Source organism: Hyaena hyaena, unplaced genomic scaffold (genome assembly GCF_003009895.1).
Source record: "Hyaena hyaena isolate Hyena2069 unplaced genomic scaffold, ASM300989v1 scaffold_72, whole genome shotgun sequence".
Lineage (NCBI taxonomy): Eukaryota > Metazoa > Chordata > Mammalia > Carnivora > Hyaenidae > Hyaena > Hyaena hyaena.
In genome coordinates, this window is record NW_024080703.1 from 999,776 (window position 1) to 1,025,279 (window position 25,504).

The 25,504-nt window shown below is 40.7% G+C and overlaps 2 protein-coding genes across 12 annotated transcripts in view; one reads left to right on the forward strand and one right to left on the reverse strand.

Moving 5' to 3' along the window:
* KIAA1217 (KIAA1217 ortholog) overlaps window positions 1-25,504 on the reverse strand; it is a 300,278-nt gene that overhangs the window by 178,703 nt on the left and 96,071 nt on the right. The window lies entirely within an intron of this gene.
* LOC120232354 (60S ribosomal protein L36a) lies at window positions 12,199-12,652 on the forward strand. The gene has a single exon (XM_039233036.1). The coding sequence runs from the start codon at window positions 12,224-12,226 to the stop codon at window positions 12,542-12,544; it is 321 nt and encodes a 106-aa protein (XP_039088967.1). The 5' UTR covers window positions 12,199-12,223; the 3' UTR covers window positions 12,545-12,652.

Below are 25,504 nucleotides of genomic sequence, written 5' to 3' on the forward strand. Positions count from 1 at the left end.
TAGGCACCTATGTTTGTTCGACTGAATAGAAACAATCAAACTGCCCATTCAGCTCAAGATAGATCTACTGCCTGCACAGGGGATAATCGATTCTCTGAGATACTCTGCAGAGTTGATTCTGAGGTGAAAATAATTCTTAAATGTAGCAACTCATTGAATCCAGTCAGTTTTAACTCAAAATAGGACCCAAGACACAATCTTACCATTTAAACGTATGAAGACAGATAACGAGAAATCTCATTGACTTTCTCTCCACATAAACAGTAAGGTCCCTCCTTTGAACTACATGTACAAGTAAGGAGATTTTAAATCAGGAGTGACTCTCTGACCATGGTTAAGCACAGATCTGTGTAAAGTGAAGCTTTTAGAAAATAATTAGTACAGGGGAAAAAGATCCTCCATTATCCACATTATTAACTAAAGGAAGGCTTTAGGTTTCCACATTCCCTAACAATAAGATCAGAACTGACTCTTGGATTCTACCCCAAAACCTCAACTTCCTGCTCTCTGAGATTTACCTCAGAAAGTGAATAGGTCCCAACTGCTGCCAAAGCAAAGACCATTATATGAAATCAATCAGGGCAGGACAACCCATAACTCTACTTGATGTGCCACGTACTAGAAGACACAGCACAAGAAATACTAACACTTTTCTGGCTGATCTCCTATAAATGCATGTGTGGGCAGATACAGTAATGTCTTATTCACGGAATGGTGTCACAGAACTGAGATTTCCAGATAAGACTGGAAAAATATCATTTTGCATGTTCTTTTAAAAATCTTGTGTATTTTTAATCTGGCATACATTCAACCTTTTTAAGCTTAGTATAATGGCAAAAGTTAATTTTTTCAGATGGTACAATGTCCTCACGAACATTAGTTCTGATAGCAATGGAGAAAATTGAAAACAGAGGTCCCTTCATTAAGTAGGCACTAAAGAGTGTGCCTATGACCCGAGCAGAACAATGGTCCATGTCCCCCCTTGATGGACTCACATCTGAAGTTATAGTAAGTAGGGGCACCTGGGTGGCTCTCTGTCCAAATTCAGCTCCGGTTATGATCTCATGATTTGTGAGTTCGAGCCCCACATCCGGCTCTCTGCTGTCAGTGCAGAGCCCGCTTCAGATCCTCTGTCTCTCTCTCTCTGCTCTTCCTGAACGTGCTCTCTCTCTCTCTCTCTCAAAAATAAACAAACACTAAAAAAAGTAAAGTTATAGCAACTCAAGCATATGTGAATTGGAAAAGGGAAAACTGTTCAATGGAATCAAACATAGAGTTAAAAAAAACCTCAAATACAAGTAGAAATCTGGTCTCATAGGGTGGCGCTGCAAATCAGTGGGGAGAAGATTAATTCCTCAGTCAGTGGTAATGGCACCGCTGACGAGCTACTTGGAAAAAGAAATAAAGCTGAGATTTTATCAAACTCCTTATGCCCAAACTAAACTTCAGATAGAGCCAAGAGTACAACCTGAGAAAGTTAAGCTCTGAAAGTGCTAGAATAAAACAGAAATTTTTAGTATGTAATATTTGAATGGGGAGGGCCTTTCTAAAAACATAACTCCAAAAGGCAGAAATACAAAAGGAAAGATTCCCAAATTTGATTATATAAAAAGTTTAAATGTCTTTAGGGGAAAATAAAACTCTCCACAAACAACATCCAGACAGACAGAAAAGTATTTGCAACAGGTACAATAAGAAGGTAATCCCTTAATTTATGATGCAGTCTTGCAAATCAATATGAAAAAGGGTAACCATCCAATTAAAATGGGCAAAAACACAAACAGGAACCTTATACAAATAAGGTTATAAAAAACAACTATAATTAATAGGAAAATATACCTTAACATCATTTAATTTAAAGAGATAAATCAAAACAATGAGTACCTTTTCTCACGTATTAGATTTCCAAAGTTTGTAAAAAAATTGATATCCAGGGTAGCAACAAGAAAGAAAACAACCTTAAAAAAAAAGAAAGAAAAAAAGAAAACAACCTTCTTAAGTGTTGCGGGGAACTCTAAATTGGCATAACCCTTCCGGTAGAATTTGTAAACATTTTGGACAATCAATTTTACTTACTGCAATTTACCCTGTAGAATAGCTGACGGTAAAACCCTAGAAATATGAACAGGATGTTCAATGCAACTTTGTCTTCCTGATCAAGAGAAGAATGACCAAAAGGCTGGTGTTGCAGGTAGAGGAAGGCGGAAAGGAAAAAAAGGATTATTTAATTTGCACAGGAAATAGATTTAATATTATGATAATCTAAACAGTAGTCAGCAAGATAGTCACTAAGAACTGAGTTGGATGCGTATGACCTGATGGGTATCTTGAAGACACACTATTAAAAAAAGGAGGAAGGCACAAAACAACTGTACATTCTAATAATTTATCTAAATGTAAAAAGAAGCTATGGATAGTTTTACTGGGATATGTGTCTACGATTTTGGGCAAGGATCCAACAAGAAACTATTAACAATACTTACTTTTTGAAAGAAGGACTGAGAATGTAGGACAGCAGCTTTTAATTTTGTGGCTGTACGTATGATTAATGTATGAGTTGAAGATTTTATCACATACAAATGTTACATTTAATTTAAAATTTTTATTTTTTATTTTTTAATGTTTATTTTTGAAAGAGAGAGATTGCATGCGTGTTTGTGAGTGGGGGAAGGGCAGAGAGGGGGGAGCAGAGGGATATGGGATCTGAAGCTGACAGCAGTGAGCCTGATGTGGGGCTCAAACTCACTAACTGTGAGATCACGACCTGAGCTGAAGTCGGAACGTTCAACCGATTGAGCTACCCAGGTGTCCTGAAAAAAAATTTTTTTAATGTTGATTTTTTAGAAAGAGAAAGACAGAGCATGAGCAGGAGAGGTGCAGGAAGAGAGGAAGACACAGGATCCAAAGCAAGCTCCAGGCTCTGAGCTGTCAGAATAGAGCCTGATGAAGGACTCGAACTCATCAATCACAAGATCATGACCTGAGCTGAGGTCAGAACGCTCAACTGACTGAGCCACCCAGGTGTCCTGAAAATTTTTAGTTAAAAAAATCAGTTACCATCTTTTCTGTCATCATAGTCTTCTACTAAATTTGTCAAGTATGTGGGATTAGGGGGTTGTTTCTCTAATTAAAATGTTTAGGCTTAATGGCAGTCATTTGTTTCTTGACTGTCTTTTTCTCCACATCTAGATTTATGGCTATATTCCAGATGTTTGTGTCTGCTGTTTTCCGTGACTATGGTCTTGCACTTACTTGTATACAGAGCTCACCAGCATCCTGCCTGTCCACAGTAGGTGATGTCTTTCAAAAACAAGCTGACTGTCTGAAAAGGGCATAGTGCTGTGCTTTGAGACATAATTTTATGCCAGTAAAAGAGATCTGGTAGATTTCCTTAAAGTCGACTTATTTGTCCACGATCTGTGTATTGGCACTCCTTTCACACAATGTCATTATAAAGGACAATCTTTGGGGAACAAATAAGGATACTCTATGCAACTATCTTTTTGCACAGTCCCAGAATGCTGATGCCAAAGGAACCTTCAAGGTCTTTCAGGTGGACTCCCACATTTAAGGGACTGGAGCCAGACAAGTTCATTGCATTGTCTAAGGTCACCACTTAGCAACCGGCAGAGCCAGTGGGAAATCCTAGATCTCCTGAATACCAGTTTCATGCTTTTTACTCTAAAAACCACATTGAAGCAATCTAAACTACAGCCTCAGCTCACAAAAGAAATAGTAAAGGAGCTATATGCTATGACAAAGAGTATGAAGGGAAATATACTTTGTTTCCCTGATTCAGTTTCATAAAGTTTTCCCAAGAGTGTTGGGTTCAGATACGGGAGATGTTATACTTAACTAGAAATGGGCATAAGGAGATAAACATCAAGTCTCCACTGAAAAGGAAAGCAAAAAGAAGACCCAAGTCCAGACAGTGAGGAACAAAACATCAAATTTAAACGAAAATAACCTTGTGAGGTCTCTTTTTTAGGAATGGAGGAGATGGAATCATCCTGGCATGACAATCTTCTCACTGATCCAAACTGCCATCCCTAACCAGGGGCTTAGTGAAGAGTTTGCTTACATGCAGAAGACATCTTATTACATGTGACTGCAAGATGCTTCTAGAAAGAAATGAGAGAGGAGTTCATTTGCAGGCTGGGGCACTGAATCCCATGTTCACCCAGGAAGAATGTATCTGTTGGTTTTCCTTTCGCTCAGTGATGGTTGATTATTTTGACAGGAGAAGGTGAAGAGTAATAAGCAGCTTTAATCCATACAGACTTGGCAGCCTATTGAGCGCAGCACAACGTCTACGGGGAAGGAAAGAGCAAAGCAATCCGAGAAAAGGATTTGCATTTCTTAAGATTACACGACAGAGAACTATCTCCACAAAACATGTGTCAGACATATTTACAGACACACACGCACGCACGCACGCTCAAAGAATTTCCCACCACCAGAAACCTGGTGGAAGCCTGAAGTATTTCTGCTTATTTGAAAATAACTTTCAAGCAAATTCCATGATTCCTTCTGAGGCTGATCTCTCAGAAGAAAAAAGCATTCAACTGAATATGAGGTAGTCAACTACAGAGGGTAGAGTAAGGCCAAAGAAAGCTCTCAAGTGTAGACTTCACAATGAATCAATCTTCTTGAGCCAGGGATGCCCCGCTTGCCTCCAGCCCTGGGATGAGCAGGATGGGCACTGCAGGAGTGCGAGGGGAGAAGTGGGGGTTGGCGGAAGCAACAGCACTAAGGGCAGGACCGCCATCTTGGCAGAATTGGCTTCATGTACCTTTAGGACATAGGCCAGCGCAGGGAGTCCTCCTGACCTCATCCCAAATGCCTAGAGATCAAGTCCCTTTTGGATTCTCTTTTCCTTCTACGTAGAACTGCACAGCCTGCAATTCATTTTCTTTCTGGACATCACGACACTACCATACCTCAGAATTAGCGATATGTATTAACAAACTCTAAACAATAAACCTGTTTTTCCAGCAAGCAAGGGAGGGTGGGAGAAAAGATGCAGTCAGAGAGGGAAAAAGAGAATTTGTCTTGTAAGACAGACTTTAGTGGTGGCTCTGGTGGGATACTAAAGCTCCATACATTAAAAGATGTCTCCTCATAATCATGACCCTAAGTGTAATTGTAGAAAATACTCAGAGTTGCAGACGGGGCCTGGGTGCAACAATGAACCAGAACTTTCTTAGTGCGCCATCCTGAGTGGGACTTAACCTCCTCTTCCATGAAACAGTGATAATAACACCCAATGAAGAGTCATGAAGGTTAAACGTGAAACAGATGGGAAGCATCTGTCCTAGCTCTTGACCCACAGTAGTTATGAGACAAATAGTACCAAGCAAGATGCCTATCATCTCACCTCTGAGGCTGCTAGCCTCTTAATCTAGTAACTCAGCAGGTCCATGTAAGGCAGAGTCCAAAGCCCACACGTGTTACTTTGACACTAAGAGACTAAATCCTTTACAATGAATGGCACAAGATTTCCTTCCATTTCAGAGGCTGATTTTCTGTAGACTGAAATTAGGTGATACCTAATGAATTATAAACGAAGACTTACTTGAATGGCCAAAAAGTGTGTGACAATGCTCACGAGGGGGAAAAATATATTCAGTGACTGAACTGCAATGATTACAACCCAAAGGAAATATATTCTGTGCTAATAATAAAGGAATGTATAAAAAGAGATAACATGTAAGAAAAAGAGGTGAAGTAGAGACAGCTAAGAGGGTGTGGAGTGGGGGGAGAAAATTATTTGAAGTCTTATGTACCAGATATTCATCAGGTTCTCTCCCATGTAGCATTTTAAAAAATTATTTTATGTTTATTTATTTCTGAGAGAGAGAGTGTATGTGAGCAGCAGAAGGGCAAAGAGAGAGGGAAACAGAATCTAAAGCAGGCTCCGGGCTCTGAGCTGTCAGCACAGAACCCAATGTAGGGCCCGAACGCACAGACCATGAGATCATGACATGAGCTGAAGTCAGATATTTAACTGACTGAGCCACCCAGGTGCCCCCCATGTAGCATTTTATTCGATCTATACATTTCCCCTGAGAAAAATACGGCTTCTTCAGTTTTACAGATAATGAAACCAAGCTTCAAAAACTTGATTAAAAACGCTGCTTCAGGCATAAATCTGGATCTACATGTGAGTCACTTTGACATAGTGTTTTCCTTCACTATGCAAATGGAATTCATTCCAGAAATGTTGTTTATATTTTTGTCTATATCCTTCTATAACTGCAACACGATTCTGTATTAAGTTCCTCAATCTTTTTCTTTCTTTGTTGTTGTTGGTTTGTTTTTTTTTTTAGAGAAAGAGAGCACAAGCAGGGGGAGAGGGGCAGAGGGGAGAGAGGAAGAGAGAGAGTCAGAGCGAGAGAGAGAGAGAGAGAGAGAGAGAGAATCTTAAGTAGGCTCCCTGTTCAGTGCAGAGCCTGATGTGGGGCTCAATTCCACAATCCTGGGACCATGACCTGAGCCAAAATCAAGAGTTGGATGCTCAACCAACTGAGCCACCCAAGCGCCCCGATTACTTTCCTCTTCCTTAAGAGTCATCTGTATTAAAAGAATCAATTGTACCTAAATTGCAAAGCCACAAGAACAAGGAAATAAACTTAAAATGTTCTCATTTGACAATATTTCAAAAGGAACATGTATTCCTTCTAGAATCAGGGGGAAAAAGTATAAATTTATTTTATGTGCAAAGAAAACTCATTCCAAACAAAATTTAGGTTAGACACAGAGAAATACCTTGAAAATCAAGGTCAAAATTGTAAAATATGCTCCACATCTTAAGAACGTGATAGCTGCCTCTCTTTGAAAGATTAAATTCAGCCCACCTTGAACACATGAATAATTTCATGAGGTTCTTTCCAGCATGCCACATCCTACAGGATCTGAAGAGTACCTGTCAGAGTCTTCTAGAAGGATGGGGCCACTTAGGTGTGATCTTCCAGGACTGGAGGACTTGGGCTAAGATTGCTTAAGGCCTGGATTCCCCATAATGGGATATTAGGTATTCTAAAAGGTACAAAGACCCCGCAGTGCAGACACCTGGGAAGGTACCCTGAAGGAAGCCTTGCTAGAGAAACTGGGTAATTACCCACACTGGGACAAATGTTATTCCTGACTTCTGGCCTAGAAAAGGACGCTAGGGGAATCAAGTCAAGCCGAGAGGACATTGAGACTTATGCCAGATTGAGCAATTGCCGCTTGCCTTCTAGAATACAAACTCACTTAAGTTAGAGACATTTTTAGATATTACAATGCCCAATCTTTCGGTGCAACTAGCAAATGGTCCCGCAAAAAGGCCAATGCAAAAATATTAAGTCCACAGATTAAGGAATTGCTATGTGTCATGTTCCCAGGAAGTAAGGTATGCATGGGCTGTCCAACTCAAGATGGTAAGCCATAGGTCACAGAAGAAATAATGTGTACACAGCGTCAATCTTCCAGATTCCTTTCCAAGCATTGAAGCTGCATTCCATCATTATCAGGAAGCTTCTGATTTCCACTAGGAAAGAGCTCATGAGACACAGTAGTATTTTTCAAAAATACACTATTTGTAAATATATTTTTAAATCAGTGAATCAAATAAATTAACAGGAAGAATTAGAAGATCAATCACAGTAACAATACTATGAAATCTCATAGTCATGGCCCAGATGATGATGAACAAGTCACAAGTTTTTCGGTAGTGTATTAAGCACTACTGGAAATGTTGTCAATTATTGCTTGGTTCACTCAGTAACTCTTGAAGGAAAAGCTATAAGAGAGAAAAAAATCTATATAAGTATTAAAGTGAGGCAATGCTTACTATGTTTGTGGTGTTCTAGAAAAAGCAACTGAAGACAGTTATGTTTGGATGAGTAACATGGAGCTTTTAAGGTGGACTTCTGTCTCTATAAATAAACACCATTATTTAAAAATAATAATTTTTTATTATGGTAAAAATACAGAACATAAAATTTACCATTTTAACCATTTTTTAGTGTTTGTCTTTATTTTTGAGGGAGGGAGGGGCGGGGGAGGAGAGGATCTGATGCAGGATCTGATGCAGGGTTTAAACACACAAACCATGATATTGTGAGCGTCTGAGCCAAAGTCAGACGCTTAACCAACTGAACTATCGCAGCACACCACCATTTTAACCATTTTTAAGTGTACAGTTCTAGCATTACATACATTCACATGAAGCATAACCATCATCACCAACCATGAGTTTCATCTTTCTGAAATGGAACTCTGTATGCATTAAAGGATAATTTCCTATTACCTCATTCCCTGGTCCCTGGTGATCAGCCTTCAACTTTCTTTTCTCTATGAATCTAATGCAAAAAGTGGAATCATGCATTATCTGCCATTTTGTATTTGGCTCAGTTAGCATAATATCTTTAAAGCTCATCATGTTTTATCATGTGTCAAGATCTCCTTCCTTTACAAGGCTGAATAATATTCCATTGTATGAACACATCACACTTTGTTTATCCATACACCCAGCAATGAACACTAGGGTAGCTTCCATCTTTTAGCTATTGTGAATAAGGCTGCCATGAACATGGTTGCACAGATATCTGTTTGAGTCCCTGCTTTTTCTCATTTTGCATATATACCCGAAGGAGATTTGCTAATCACATGACCATTCTAAGTTTAATTTTTTTGAGGTATTGCCATCACGTTTTCCATAGTATCTGCGCCATTTTCCATTCCCATCGGCAAAGTACAAGGGTTCCAAGTTTTCCACATCAACAACTATTATGATTATCCACTTTCTCTCCTTGCTTCTCTCACTTCCTCTCTTTCTCCCCCTCCCTTTCACCCTTCTCCTTTCCTTCCCTTCCTTCTCCCTTCTTTTAACAGCTATCCTAACGAGTACAAAGTACCATTTCATTGTGCATTTGATTTACATTTCTCTAACAACTAATGATGTTAATCATCTTTTCATGTACCTATTAGCCATTTGTACGTCTCTCTCTCTCTCTTTTTTTTTTTTTTTTGGAGAAATGTCTATTCAACTTATAATAAGAACTGTATATTTGGTCTCTTCCCTCTGCTTCTGGCTAGAGCTCCTAAAACTCTTGTAATTTCCTAAGTGATAAGAGCCGGAAGAGCATCTTTTGCTGCAATATTTGCTTTGTGTGCCCAGCTCCTGAATCAGCTTCGGAATAATAAAGGTTAAAGGAACATCTCTGGTTATTCATAATGAGCCCCTTTCAACCACACCTAAGTTATGTTAATGAGGTGACTGTGGAAATCCCTAGAATGGCTGCCAGAGAAACCAACCAGGCTATTAGAGAAATGGAACTTTCAGTTCCACCCCCAACCTCCTTGGAGGGAGGAGGGCTTGGGGGTTGAATTTATCACCAAAGGCCAATGATTTGATCAACCTCCCCCAGTTACCAGAAGCCAGAAGCTCAGGACCCTTCCAGATAGCTCCCCGTGCATCCTTTCATCTGGCTGCGTACGTGTGCCCTATGGCATATCCGTTATTATAAATTAGTTATTAGCACGTAAACTGTTCCCTTGAATTCTGTGAACCATGTTAGCAAAGTATCAAACCTGAGGACGGGGACATGGGGGCCTCGGATCTGTAGCAAGGTCAGATAGATGTTGTGCATCCTCTGGGACTCACTACCTGTAACTGGAGTCTGAAGCAGGGGGCAGCCCTGTGGGACTGTCCTTAAGCTGTGTGATTTGCACTAACTCTGGTCAGTTCGCATCAGAATCAAGTCAAACCGTAGAACAAGCAATTAGTATCGGCTGAGAATCAGAGAAGAGTTTGATAGAGAAAAATGCACACATCTGGTGTCAGAAGTAAATGAAGCATTGAGAAGAAAGTGTTTCTCCTTTTACAAATCCTTTGTGCATTTTCGAATTGTTTTTTCACTGTTGTTACTGTTTAGTTGTAGGAGTTTATATATATATATATATTTGATATCAATCTCTTATCAGACATATGACTTGCCAATACTTCCTCCATTTTCACGGGTTGCCTTTTCACTCTGTTGATAAGAGTCCCTTGCTGCACAAAAGGGTTCTTTTGAATTTTTTTAATGTTTACTTATTTTTGACAGAGAAAGATAGACTGTGAGTGGGGAAGAGGCAGGCAGACAGACAGGGAGACACAGAATCCGAAGCGGGCTCCAGGCTCTGAGCTGTGAGCACAGAGCCTGACACGGGGGTCGAAATCACAAACCGCGAGATCATGATCTGAGCTGAAGTCAGACGCTTAATGACTGAGCCACCCAGGTGCCCCCAAATATATTTCTTCAATATAGTTAGAAAAAGGCAAAATTCTACAGAACTCCATGTTCTTCAGACTCTTTTTCTTGTTAGAGCCTCTCCCCATGGTGCCAGGTGCCTCCACGAATGTACACATTTAAAGAGTACTTCTTACTGGTTTTGGCTTACTCATAGGATTGTCCATTGACATGGCAGTCATTTTATTTATTTTTTTTTCTTTTTAATATTTTTATTTATTTCTAGGAGAGAGAGAGAAAGAGATAGCGTGAGCAGGGGAGGGTCAGAGAGAGAGGGAGACACAGACTCGGAAATAGGCTCCAGGCTCCGAGCTGGCAGTCAGCACAGAGCCCGACGCGGGGCTCGAACCCACGAACCGCGAGATCATGACCTAAGCGAAAGTCGGACGCTCAACCGACTAAGCCACCCAGGCGCCCCAATTCAATTTTTCTTTGAAACAATGTTTAAAAATTTTTTAGCAATTTGTTAATAAGAATGATTCATAAAGACTAAATATTGACAGCTCCCTGAAGATTTAACTCTTGATAAATATTGTTTCTTCTCAAAGCAACTGGAAGAATGAAACGAATGTAATCCNGACGCTTAACCGACTAAGCCACCCAGGCGCCCCTACATGGCAGTCATTTTAGAGATATTTTATCACCCTACAGTGAAACCCCCTGACAACTGGCAGTCACTTTCCACCTCCCCCTAATTCCCTCAGCCCTAGGTGACCACCAATCTACTCTTTATCTCTATTGATTTGCCTTTTTTGGACATTTCTTATTAATGGAAACCTTCTTTCCACTCTCTTCTTTCACTTAGCATAATATTTTCAAAATGCATCCATGTTGTAGCATGTGTGACTCCTTCACTGATCTTTACTGCTAAATATTATTCCATAGTATGGATATACCACTGTTCAGTAACTGGTGGACATTTGGGTTATTCCCACTTGGTGGTAATTATGAATAATACTGCTATGAACAGTTATGTACAAGTTTTTGTGTGGATTCCATTCGCGTTTTAAAAGAAGATGATTAGAGGGGCATCAGGATGGCTCCGTCGGTCAAGTGTCCGACTTCAGCTCAGGTCATGATCTCGTGGTTGGTTCGTGAGTTCAAGTCCCACGTAGGGCTCTGTGCGGGTCCACACAGAGCCTGGAGCCTGCTTCGGATTCTGTGTCTCCCTCTCTCTCTGCCCCTCTCCTGCTCTCTCTCTCAAAAATAAATAAACATTTTTTAAAAATTAAAAAAAAAAACTAGATGATTATAGAGAGAAAATTCTTGGATTCAAATGACACACAATTCTACCGGTGTGGAGTTCAACAAAGTGCCCAAGATTGAGAAATACATTTTATGCTATCCCTTTGTCCAACAAAGCAGTCTTAAAATGACAGCCTTCCAAGCCATACTTCTCTAGATATTATCATTCATTCTACAAATATTACACATGTGTGCCAGATAAGGTGTTGGGACTGGAATTACAGCAGTGGACAGAGGGATATGGATTATAGAGCTGAGAGGCACCAAGAAAAGCGTTAAATTTTTAAAATCTTTATTTATTTATTTTTAAAGTGATCTCTCTGCCCAACGTGGTGCTCCAGCTCATGACCCAGAGATCAATAATTGCATGCTCTACCAACTAAGCTAGCCAGGCGCCCCAAGAATGTTAAATTAAGCAAGCAAATATAATAAAAATTTATATACACTACCATTAAGGAATTACATGGTAATTAGAAAAAAGCTAAACACACACAGTTGTAGTAGGAAGAGGAAAATGCCAATTAAAACTTTCTTACAAAAGACTAAGTCCTTCAAAACAAATACAAGTTTCAACAAAGAGTTGAAAGAGATCAGAGGGCTCATCTCCTTAATTACCAAGTCTAAGTCCAAATTCGAACATTTTATAAATGTATAAAAATACTCACTTCCATGCTTTCCGTGCCGCTAGCCTTCTCGCAGCCATGGTGAACGTTCCTAAAACCCGCCGGACTTTCTGCAAGAAGTGTGGCAAGCACCAACCCCACAAAGTGACACAGTACAAGAAAGGCAAAGATTCTCTTTATGCCCAGGGAAAGCGGCGTTATGACAGGAAGCAGAGTGGCTATGGGGGACAAACGAAGCCGATTTTCCGAAAAAAGGCTAAGACTACAAAGAAGATTGTGCTGAGGCTTGAATGTGTTGAGCCCAACTGCAGATCTAAGAGAATGCTGGCTATTAAGAGATGCAAGCATTTTGAACTGGGAGGAGATAAGAAGAGAAAGGGCCAAGTGATCCAGTTCTAAGCTTCGTATTTTGTTACATTATGAAGACAATAAAATCTTGAGGTTATGTTCACTTCATTTGGTTACAGTTGGTCCTTTGAGTGAAATAAACTAGTGCCCTCAATAAAATTTCCTTTTTGGGGAAAAAAAAAAAATACTCACTTCCAAAACATAATTGTTCATAATTTTAAAGATCTCTAAGAAGGTGACACCCACCATTCCTTACTACCCTTACCTCAGTGTTTAATAAAGGTCACCCTGCCTTCCTCTAAATCTTTTTCAAATCCTTTATTCAGGTTAGTCTTTGCCTTCTTAGTCTATCATCAAAAGAAATAGAAAGCAGACATCATCAACATGCTTTTAGCTTATCAGCCAACATTTTTCCACACTGAATTCAAGTACTGTTTTACCTGGAAGCCTTATTTGACTGAGTCTGTGGACCATTTTTTGACACTTTTCCATGTTTCCAATCATCCCTCTACTTGTAGAGCTAGGACTAGATTCTTGTTTACCTAAGGATGAGACCAGAACTTAGCACAAAGTACTTCGTTACTTGACCTTGTAGATTGGCCTGTTGATTTTGAGCTCTATAAGAAGAAGGTCTTTTCTTAACTCTACTTAGAGGTCAGTTAGTCCAGAAAGATCAATTGATAGGGCTCAGGAAGAAAGAAGCACAATACTATCAGATAAACTCAAAATGTATGCCCTCTGAGCATGCATTCAAATTATGAAAATATCATCATAAACCTTACGCATAAAAATGTATACTCTCTTATGCCCTACCCTCTGCCCTTGACATTACCTTCAGTAGCTTTTCTGATCATGCCTCCAAATGGTTGTGATCATTCTGACTTAAATCCTTCCCTCTTCCCCACCCCCACCAAGAGCCTGGTCATTTTCTGTGTTTCCTGTATATCCATAGAATATTTAATAGAGCATTTTGACTAAGCACTAGATTTAGTGATCACTTCAAAAACATTTCTTGCTAAGACTCTTTATGCCTACTATAACATTAATTCCCAATTAAACACACTTTCAGCATGCTGCAACGAGGTAGCCCCTTAGAGGGGTATAAAATAATCACTTGTTTGCGGTCTCCTAAGTGTGAACTGTAGAGAGAGGAGCATCGTCAGCTTTCGTAAAATCAAACTAGGTCACTTCTTCTACTTTCCCTCAATCTACTGGGCTGCCACTGTGTCACAAAGAGAGACTGCATTAGTTTGACAGAGTTTACGGTCTTTCAAGCCACATTGCTATACCTGCTACCTTTCAGCCTGCAAGGTGTTTCCAAATTGATTGTGCGATGATATCTGCTACTTCTTCCCCAAATCCCCTATTTTCTTCCAGGTCATAAACACTTTCAGATGTGTCGTTCCAAGGTCATTCTTCCTCCATGGCACACAGAAATGACACATTGCTCCTGTTCTAGCTCTACACGTGGTGTTGTGTGAGGGTTTCATTCTGAACAACTGTTTCCAGATTCATCGGTGCCTACAGATTTTAATATAAGCAGGCTGCTAAAACAGCCTTTCACCAGCTCTTCTAATAATGTTGCTTCCTCCCCGATACTCCCAGTCAATACTACCAGACTTCTTTAAAAAAAAGAAATTTTGCTTTGGGGGGGGAAGAGCAAAGAAACAACAAAGACAGCAACTTGACCTATTGCTGTCATTTAAAACCAATCCTTCCTTTACCCAACAGAGAAACGACATTCCCTGTCTTGTCGCTTCTGATGTATTTAAAGAATGTTTCCCTTGATGTATTTTGAAGGTTGCTTCTCATTTCCTGCTTGAGGTTTTGACTCTCCTCTGCTGCTATTTCTTTGTCCTCCTCCTTGGCCCTCAGCCATCCCCCCTCCTTTGTGGTAGCATTTTTCTTCTTCAAGCAGTACATTGTTCATTCTGTTGGGTTTTATCCTACCTTCCCCACCTTAGTTAGAATGGACTTTCATTGTTTTCCGTTAACTGAATTTCATTAAAGCATAGTCCTAGTCTGTACTTCTGGATACTCGTTTTTTTTTCTTCTTTTCAATCTCTGTATGGTGATAGTTTCCTCTGAAATATTTGAAGTCACTTTCACAAATTCAACTTTATTAATGCAATGGTGTTTTTCTAGCCATTGAAGATCCTAAGAAATGCTAACATCTGTCACAATTAGATACTGATCTGATTCCTAAATCTGTAATAGTTAATTTCAACTATGGCATCCATCTTCTTTGAATCTTCTTGCTCTCTTCTCCAAAATGATCCCACTGTTCACCTATGAGTTTATTTGGTTCTAGAAGGCAGAAGAGGGCAAGGAGATCCCTGACGTCATCCAGGTCTTTGACTTGGTCAGATGTTCAGAAGGACTGACCATGGTTTTTCTTAAATGAGAGCTCTACATCAAAATTACTTGAAAGGTTTTCCTGTTCTTTTTCTAAAATTTTACTTCTGAAGTTACAAACGCTTTGATGATCTCCTTTTATGTCCTCCTAAATCACAAAAAGCACTATGCAAATAGTGACACAGACTTACTTTTCAAGTCCCGACCTACTCTTCAACAGGCCACACTTTTGAATTCGTAAGTAAGTTATACATTAGACAAGAGCAAGCAAGGTATAAGTTAAGAAGAGAGAATTCTTTGCTACCATTTGTCTTTATTTCCTCTATAGTGCATTGGCACAGCCTTCTGCCATTGTGATTTCTTTGCTAATGGTGGATTCTCCGAACCTGTTCAAGTTCCTTACGGTAATCCACTGATGATCAAAACATAACCTATCTATTACTAATTTATTCCTAGTAAATGAAAAATAGATACATTGGCATCTCTGTTAAGAGAGCTGTTTCTTGCTGAATGGCCCTGTCTGGGTTACACAGAGATGACATTAACATTTTGGCTTCAGAATAGGGTGTATCATGATAATATTTAGCAGATGAAGAACAGTAAGCCCCAGAATCCTGGGACTGAAGGAAAAGTATAAATTTATGATTACACTCTCTGGAACTAGAGTTCTTTTTTTTTTTTTTTTCTTTAAGTAAGCTCTACACCAGGCTGCCTGGGTGGCTCAGTCGGTTAAGTGTCTGAGTTCGGCTCAGGTCATGATCTCACAGTTCATGGGTTTGAGCCCCACATCGGGCTCTGTGCTGACAGCTAGCTCAGATCCTGGAGCCTGTTTCTGATTCTGTATCTCCCTCTCTCTCTGACCCTCACCTGCTCACACACACACTCTCTCTCTCAGAAATAAATAAAACATTAAAAGAAAAATAAGCTCTACACCCACATGGGGCTTGAACTCATGACCCTGAGATTGAGAGTCACATACTAGATTGACGGAGCCAGAGAGGTGTTTCTGGAATTTGTTAGCTGTGATCCTGGGCAGGTCATACAAATCCTCTCTACCTCTCTTTCCTCATCAGTTAAATGGTAATAAAAACAGAATGATCTCAATGGGTATTTGAGAGGCATCAACACACAAAAAGCACATAGGACTCAATAAGCAACCCCCTTAAGTTCACATGAAAGGGACTTTACATCAAATAATAAAAGAGCAAAAACATACTTAAAATCACACAGGTAGACAAACTTGGGGAGAGACTGTTCAACAACTCACTAACGTGATATGCCTAGATCAGTCTGAGTATCACAGTGAGGCTAGCCTATTGCACTTACATTTTGGAAACATCCATATTTGGCATCCTACCCACCATTGTGAAGACAGCACCCACGAAACGGTTTTCTAAAATGCTGACAACACACAGACCAGGTCTCAACAAAGATAAGCAGTACCAACTTGGAAGACTACAGTTACCTTACATCCATTCCAATAAAAATGTGATGAGCTTGCACTTTTTATCTTATCTTCCAGAAAACAGTTCAGAAGCAAACAGCACTTTATGCTGTCTTTTGAAAATACCAAGAAGAAAATATACTGTGATGAAAAAAAACCTAAAAGTGGTATGCAGAAAACATTTCCAACACGGACAACAATTTATCACCTTGCTTTTCTTAAATTATTAAGTACTGTTTATAAAATAGCAGCTGTTTCATGTCAATCTCTTCCCCAGTTACCATCGAAACACCATTCTACTTCAGCTGTACCTTCCTATGCGTAAGAGTTTTAAGGACCAGTATTAATTCATATCATTGTGAAAAGGACGAAAAGTAATTCCGATTTCCATTCTTTATTGGAAAATAAGAACGCCACAAACCTTTTAGTGGACAGCCCAGTTGGGAAAACACAAAAGCGTAAAAGTAGGAAAAACCATTGTCGTTTGAGGGAAAACATGACGGACAAATGAGGAAGCATGACATTTAATAACACAGCACCATTCACATCTATTTGTTTCTGGTAAGCATGTCCTTCACACCTTCAGATCTGAGAAATGTTAGAGCATGCTGGAAAAAATGAATTCTGCAAAGACAATACCTGTGTTACGAAGAGCTTTTGTCTGGTGTTCTCAAACTAGGCTACTTCAAATATTTGTATTTCATGAGCTAAGCCAAAGTATGCTACCAAATTTGTAAACCAGCATTATTCCTAGAGGGTAAGGGGGCAAAGAAAGCAAGTAGAATTTTTGTGATTTAAGGTTTTCTCCCCTGAGATGTTAATTTCAATACCACTGGTGAAATGAATGGTCTGAGGAGATATAATGAGTAAAATAATAGCCTTTAGGAAACTTTACAACTTACAACATCTAATAGCATCAACACATCTATTTTCTCGGGTATCTGAAGCCCTCATAATGGTACTTTCTTCCAGACACTTCTAGAACCTTCTGCGACAGAAACATGGTTCCCAACGAAGTCTTAATAGGGCAGGTCATGACCTCTTTAATTGGTTTATCTACAACTTAAGGTGGTCTTTTACTGGGGCTCATTGCTGGGTTACCTACAATATAAATGTGAAAAGATTTTAATGTCTAGTAACAATAATAATTTCTGATATTTAAAATTAATACAAATATCTTACAGCCATTAAAAATAAAATGTCTGTAGGGTAGGGTTTTCAAAAATGCTTGGGGGCACCTGGGTGGCTCAGTCAGTTAAGCATCTGACTTAAGCTTAGGTCATGATCTCATAGTTCATGGGTTCGAGCCCCACACTGGGCTCTGTGCTGACAACTCAGAGCCTAGGGCCTGCTTCAGATTCTGTGTCTCCCTCTCTCCGCCCTTCCCTGACTCACGCTCTGTCTCTCTTTCTCTCAAAACTAAATAAGCATTTAAAATAATAATAATAATAATAATAATAATAATAATAATAATAACAATAATAGAAATACTTTCTGAATTTTCTGAACTTTTCATAATGGATGTTATTTACTTAAAAAAATTATCTTCAGAGAACCAAATATTAATCCTCATCTTTACTTATGATTTACTTTCAGAAACAGTTAAAAAAGAAATTTTAAAAAGGGACAATTTTTTAAAAAAATCTATTAAAAACAGCTAAGATTTTAAAAACTTAGTATCAACCCCAGACTGAATAAAAGCTGATAAACAAACAAACAAAACTTCTAACATCTTTCAAAAGCTAACACAGTCTATTAAATAAAAATCCTGGGGCACCTGGGTGGCTCAGTCAGTTAAGCTTCCAACTCTTGATTTCAACTCAGGTCAACTCTCAGTTCCTAAGTTTGTGCCCCAACTAGGCCTCTGCACTGACAGTGTGGAGCCTGCTTGGGATTCTCTGTCTCCTCTTCCTCTGCCCCTCCCCTGATCATGGGTGTGCTCTCTCTCTTTCTCTCTCTCAAAATAAATTTTAAGATAGATAGAAAGATAGATAGATAGATAATCCTGCTGCCAAGTTTTCCCCTGACATGAGTTTGACTTTTGGACCTGTAGCCATCCATCCTTGCCACCGTCACCCTTACCATGAGCCCTCAGGACAGGGGGTTGTAGGGCAGAGTTTAAACAAAGCACAGTCATATAATCAAAGTGAAGGTATAAAGAATAAGCCAGTCAAATCTTATCTCGCACCCCCTTTCCATGATTCTTTGAACCCACATCGATCCCATCCTTCGATTCCAAACTCCTTCCACTTCATGTGTTCACTATCCATGTCCATGCTCGGCTTAGATTCTATAGTCCAACTTGGTGATCAATTCCTTGCAAATATCTTCATCTGCCTTGTCTCTCTCTTCTACCATTGTACCAGTCTGGCTATCCATACGGTCTCAACCTAACTAACCATCTGTGACAGAACAGCTAAAATTGCTGGAGGGAAAATACCCCACAGAACTCCACTTAATGGTCTCACTTTAAAACCATTACCGCAAATCTCACATTAGCACTCAACTCTGCAAAATGATTCTCCTACACTTTCCTCATTATTTCAGTTTAAAATTTTCTGGGATAACTACCTATTTCAAAGCTTTCCCTCTTTCCTCAAATTTCCAACATCCTTTTCTTTCTTATCCTCAGCTAATCACCTTCCTTCATGTGTCACGGACACATAAGAACTACCTCATCCTCTTCCCATCAATTCCACCAAACTTACATACCTACCTATCATGCCTTGCCTCCTCTTATCTCTGTTCCTGAGGCCAACCTTTCCACTGTCCAGTCCTTTGTCTTCTCTCCCACCCTCCACTCCCTCTTTTATCTAGATCATTCTCACAAGTGTACAAGCTTGCCTTACAAGAAACCCATCTTAGAAACCCATCTTAGAAACCAAAACTGATTGTTTTATATTCGTGTATGCAGTATGCATACAGTATGCAGTAACACATATATACATACGTGTTATAGACAAATATACATATAAAATAGACTAAGTGAAGCCAAGAAATTTGGGCTGTGTTGAAGATGACCTACTCTTCAACTCTAGCTCTAAGTACATGAAAACCAAGGAGTTTTCAGAAAATTACTTAGCTGGAGAATACACTATTTCATTAACACTGTAACACATAAGGGTGCCTGGGAGGCTCAGTCAATTAAGTGTCCAACTCTTGGTTTCAGCTCAGGTTATGATGTCATGGTTCGTGAGTTCAAGCCCCCATAGTTTTGGGTCCTCTGTCTCTTCTCTCTCTGCCCCTCCCTTGCTCACCTGGTCTTTATCTCTCAAAAATAAACATTAAAAAAATAATGTAACACATAAATGGAACAAGGCTGCATACAGTGTGAACAAAATTTAAAAATAAAAATGGGAGAATAATTATTTCATGTTCCCAAAGCAGGTCTTTCCTAATAGGTTCATTGGTGTGATCATTTAGAGAGAGCAGTTCTCTCTCAAATGCATGAGGCAGGACAAGTCAGTGAGGTGGTTGGAAAAAGCACCCTCTGTTCATAGCCGAGTTGATGGGTCTAGGAAAAAGGAACATGGTATTTTCTTAGAAAACTCCTTGAGCAGGCCTGGGATCAGGACCTGTCTGCCCCCTGAGGGATGCCTGGGAGAGAGACAATCCTGAAAGACGCTAGTATACAGAGTGTGCCTGAGAAAGACTAGCAGCTATAGCCCACGATTGATGAAAGAGACCAGAGACCTGCACTCGAGACAAGGGACAGGAGGAGAGTTCATATCCTGGGATTCATCCTCACGCCAACTCCTCCAAATTCCAATTTAGGGAATAATGCTCATTGCCAGGATAAATTCCTTCTGTTAATAAAAGGATCACTAAAACTTAAAGCCAATTTTTCGGAAACACATAAACTTGGTATAACAAGTTACACTAATAATACCTGTTATTTACCACACGCTGCTATTTATTTCTAGAGTCAGGTTTTCTCAAGCCATGTACCAAAGAGTAATCCAAGAGTATGTTGGAGAGGGAGGTGGGCAGTGACCTGTCCTTGTTCCTGACAGCCACAGTTGTAAGTCAGCAATGCAACCAACTAAGGTGCGTGAGAGACTCAACCAACAAACTCATATAACTCCATGAACTCTGGATTTGAGGAACAAGAACCCTAAATCTAGTTGGACAGAATCTAATCCAAAGAGCATAAACTCACACAACAAAATGGCACAGGACAGAAAGACAACAAGATACTGAATACAAAATGGGCCAACTTCTTCATTATTTTTCTCTTCATCACCCCTCCAAAGTGTACAAACACGTTTATGCCTGTCCCTGCTGACCCAGGTGCAAAGCCGAACTTCCACCCCATTAGCTACTCCTCTGTTTTCCTCACTCTGCATCAAGAGCATAATTTTCTCTAATCTTAGAGCCAGATCAGACAAATCAGTGAATTATAGGATCAACAGACTCTTATAATTAGTCTTGCCTGAGAGGTTTAAAAGAATCTATCCATACTCTTGTGTAAAAGGTGGTTGATTAGGGGTCTGGAGGCTGAGTTGCCATTAAATAGCTGAGACCTTGGTTGAGAGCCCTCTGTTCTCTCCAGGGTCTCTTGTATAAGTTGAAGGGCTGAGACCAAAATGACTTTCCTCCTCACATTCTTAGATGCCCACCCAGGCACCAAACACATCGTTCTTTCTCATCTCATCTTACTTTCATATATTCCCCCTAATAATTCCCAATTTATCCATAACCCCAGGAACCGATGCCAGCAGAGAGAGTTAAACTGCCATGAGCTTTCCTCATTGAAATCCAAGAGCTAAGCTCCAAACTCTAAAGGGCAAAGAAAATCCCCAATGCAAAACGCCACCTTCAAAGAATTTGCAAACCATTGCCGCACACATCTGGAACGGGGAAATGTTGAAAGAAGGAAGCCCAGTCAGAAAACCGAGCTTCAATTTAAATACCCTGCTTATTTCCAGGTGGCTTTGGCATTGTTCTTCGATAAATGGAAATGAGAACTTCTAGAATTATTTGAAGCTGAGAAGCTAACAATCAACCAGCGCTTGCTGATCACCTTCTACAGCTCAAGTTCTGCACAGTCAATAGCTCAGGGGGTCAAGCTCATGATCAACCCAGGAAGGCAAGGCTTTTTTAAACAATCTCAAAATAAAAGCCAGTGTAAGCATTATTATGAACACATGATCATCTTAGGCTCCTCTCCAAGAAATCAGCACAACTGCAGTACAAGTTTGCAAGACCTGACAAGACCAGCATGCAAACAGGTATCAACATCACCTTTTTAAGAGGCAAGGGTCTGAGACACAAAAATTACTGAAGAAGCAGAACCCCAAAATAAACAATGAATGAGCCACAGCTTGGGAAGTAAATTACAAGAATTCTCACTACTACTCCCTTTTGGAGCCCCAAACTCTCCATATTTTCTTTTCCATATTAACAGTGGCCCTTTCACCCAAGATCTACTGCTTAACTTTGTAACTTTTTATCCCTTTTAATAAAATTATTTACATTTTATTACTGAAACTATGATTCTCCCTTTGGTTTTTAGACCAAAGGCCAATATTAGAATAGTTCATAATTTTAATATTAACTGAGGCATATGACCTCTTAGGCACTAAGAAGAAGTACCACCCACCATGAGCAAAAGAAGTCATTATTTTTGATATTCTTAATTCCACACAAATTTTTTTTCCAGGGAAAAAGATTCAGTCTATACTTCTTTCCCTTCCTAACACAGCTGGATTTTACAATTGCATTATAAGGCAGATGGAATGCTAGTAACCAAAAGCCAAAGGGCTGATTAGACTGTCTGCAATCTCTATGTCACAAATAAAGGACTGTTACTGAAAAGTAAAGGCCACTCAAAACGAACTGTGTTCAATAAAGAGCTTGGGTTGGGACACCAAGGCTAACTATTATTGATGGCCATAAAATTCCTGGTAAAAGGAGAAATGCCACATTGCCAAGGATTTCTCATGGCATGGAAGGATTTATTCAGTTGAACTCTGGTTCGTCTTATTTGGTGAGCCGCTGACGCGTGCATAGAACTTGCTATACGTGTGTATCAACTAAATTGACACACGGGTTGCTCCATTAGTCCAATGTTCAATAAAGTGCTGGTGGACCAGGAGAAGTTCAGGCTCAGGAAGAAACAAAAGGGATGAAGCCACGTTCACATGTCATAAATAAAAAAGGAAAGGAGGGGCGGGGGTGCCTGGGTGGCTCGGTCGGTTGAGCATCGGACTCTTGGTTTAGGCTCAGGTCATGATCTTACAGTTGTGGGATCCAGCCTCATGTCGTGCTCTATGCTGAGTATGAAGCCTGCTTGGGATTCTGTCCCTCTCTCTCTGCTTCTTCCCTTTTCATTCTGTATCTGTCTCTGTCTCTTTCCCTGTCTTTCAAAATACATTTTAAAAAAAATTGGGGGGGAGGGGGAAGAATCACTTCTAAGCCACATCACCAAACCACTGTTGTAAGCACCAAAAAAAGTTATTTCCTCTGGTCATGGGTGTTGAGATGGAAAGTAGTATGGGTTGTTCATCTGAGGCCTCCCTTCTATCTCTGCTTCAACAGAGCAGATGCCTATCCATTATCTTCAAGATTCTTCCGAGCAGCTAGCCAGGCAAGACCTGGGACACAGCTGGTCTTCCTGGTGGCATGGCCGATACCCACCCACTCTGAGTGGTTTAAGGCCAGGAGCCGAGGTATGGTGGAAAGAGCCTTTGGCTCAGCGCGCAGACTACTCACAACGCCTGAACCCTCCCTCGCCAGAACAAGTCCTTGGCCAAGGCAGTGTGTGGGGTCTTCTGCCTTGCTGGAGCCCACCTGCCCCTGGCCATGCCCTGCTCTCGGCAATCCCCACCTGCCGCATGGCACAGTGGGCTTCCCACAGCGGATGGTGCCACTTGGGCCCTACCACTCCCGAGAGCGCCCCCTGCCTTAGGCCAGAACCACGCAGCTTGGCCCCTGCTGCAGACGATGTGTGACTGGATTGCTGAAGTGGAGCCCATTCCTTGTAGCTTTGCTTTTCAGTCGCGGTGAAAGAAACTTGATAGAAAGCTACCATCTTAACCACATCTAACTGTCCACTTCCGTGGCATTAGATACACTCACACTGTGGTACTGCTGTCCCCTCCATCCACGTCCAGACCGCTTGCCATGTTGCAAAAGTGAAACTCTACGCCCATTAAATCACTGCTCTCTCTTTCCTACACACCCCCAGGCCCTGGAAACCACCATACACCACTCTCTGTCCTTATGAATTTCTCTACTCTGGGTGCCTCATATAAATGGAATCATACAGCAATTGTCCTTTCGTGATTGGCTTCTTTTACTTCGCATGCTGTCCTCCAGGGTTACCCATGCTGTAGCATTTGACAGGAATTCCTTCTTAGTAAAGACAGAATAATATTTCATAGTACGGATGTCTACACCCGTGACTCCACCCTTTCATGTGGGTAGTATCCACCTCTCTTGACTATTGGGGATGACACAGCCATGAACACAGGTGTACCAATATCTCTTCAGGTCCCTGCTTTCAGGGGCACCTGGCTGGTTCAGTCAGTGGAGCATGCGACTCTTGATGTTGGGGTCGTGAGTTCAAGCCCCATACTGGGGTTGAGTTTATGTAAGTAAGTAAGTAAGTAAATAAATAAATAAATAAAACTAAAACACACGTTGAATTTCTTTTTAAAAAGTTCCCACTTTCAATTCTTTTGGCTATGTATCTTGAGAAATAGAATCGTTGGGTCACAGGACAATTCTAGTTTTAACTTTTCTGAGGAACCGCCACACTGGTTTCATAGTGGTTGAACCATTTCCTCTGTAACTAAGATGATCCTTAGTGACTCAGGGGAGAATGGGAAGGTACAGAACCAGCGCTGGGCCCCTTGGGACCAGGCTCCACCCGACTAAATCAATGAATGCAGACTGCCCCTGTTTTGTGTTTCTGTTTTTGCTTCTACACCATAAAGATGGCTGTGTTCTCAGCCATCCAGCAGTTAGGGTTATCCCGATAAGCGGACAGGTGTCAGGGTACCCGGAGGACTGCCCCAAGGCATTGAAACATGAGCCTCTGGAAGATAATACTTTAACCATTGATGAAACAAAACGGATAAACTAGTGTTGGGAAAATTTAAGTCATATTTCAAACACGGCCCCACCAGCCTGAGATCTAAATTGTGAACTGTACACAACAGACTGCAGAGAAAGTAATCAGGCCCGCACATATAATTTATATCTCTGATTAGCCATTCTATGTCTGATTTATGGCTTTTGGGTAGATGGATACCGATTTATTTTTCCTCTACAGAGCTCCATGCATGAAGTGTAATTACAAATTTGTTTGCATTTGCTGTGGTGCGGAATTAAAAACAGAACCTTCTTGGAGGCTTGGAATAAGGATGCTTTCTTGTCCTTTCCTTTTCCCTTAAAATAAAAATGGATGCCAGAGAGCATCTGGCAACAAGCCCAATGGTTCCAGCCACATGAGTCTCAGAATAACTGCTTTTACCTGATGAAACAACCAGATACGAGAGGACAGCAATCGCCAAAAATCTGGAGTTCTATATGCTTAATTATGTCATCTTTTCGTTTTGTCACACAGAAACTTTTGACTTGTATGAACAGTGAACAAACCTGGACATATGGGAGCGCCTGGGGGGCTCAGTCAATTAACTGTTTTGACTCTTGATTTCGGCTCAAGTCATGATCTCATAGTTCGTGAGATCGAGTACCATCTTGGGCTCTACGCTGACAGCGTGGAGCCTGCCTGGGATTCTCCCTCTTCCTCTCTTTCTTTGCGCCTTTCCCCCCTCCCAAAATTACACTTGAAAAAAAAAAAAAAAAGCTGGACATATGAATTTTTTCCAAGACCCTTCAGTATTCTGGCCAAGACGAGTGGTTGCAGAGCTGCCTCGGGAAACTTTGGCTCTGCTTGAAAGCAGCGCCGCACGCCATCAGTGCAGGCCCTTTTCGAAGACCAGTTGCTGGGGTCTTGTCCAAGTGTTTTTCCAGGGCTCCGTGGGCGGGGCGTTCTTCCTGGCTCCGCCCACCTGACATTCTCACACCCTCCCCAGGGCGTTCAAGGCCCTGGGTCCCTTCCACCCTCTTCTCAGCCTCAAGGCCTTGGCTTCTTTCCACGGCTTCCTTATAGGGCCTTGTGCAAACCCGCTTCACACTCTACCTCCCAAGTTCTACCTAACGTTTCACCGAGAAAAGCAAACCTGGAAATACATATTTTCTGT

Bases quoted from the DNA above. Each gene is read 5' to 3' on its own strand.
- LOC120232354 (XM_039233036.1), top strand. From the start codon at position 12,224: ATGGTGAACGTTCCTAAAACCCGCCGGACTTTCTGCAAGAAGTGTGGC.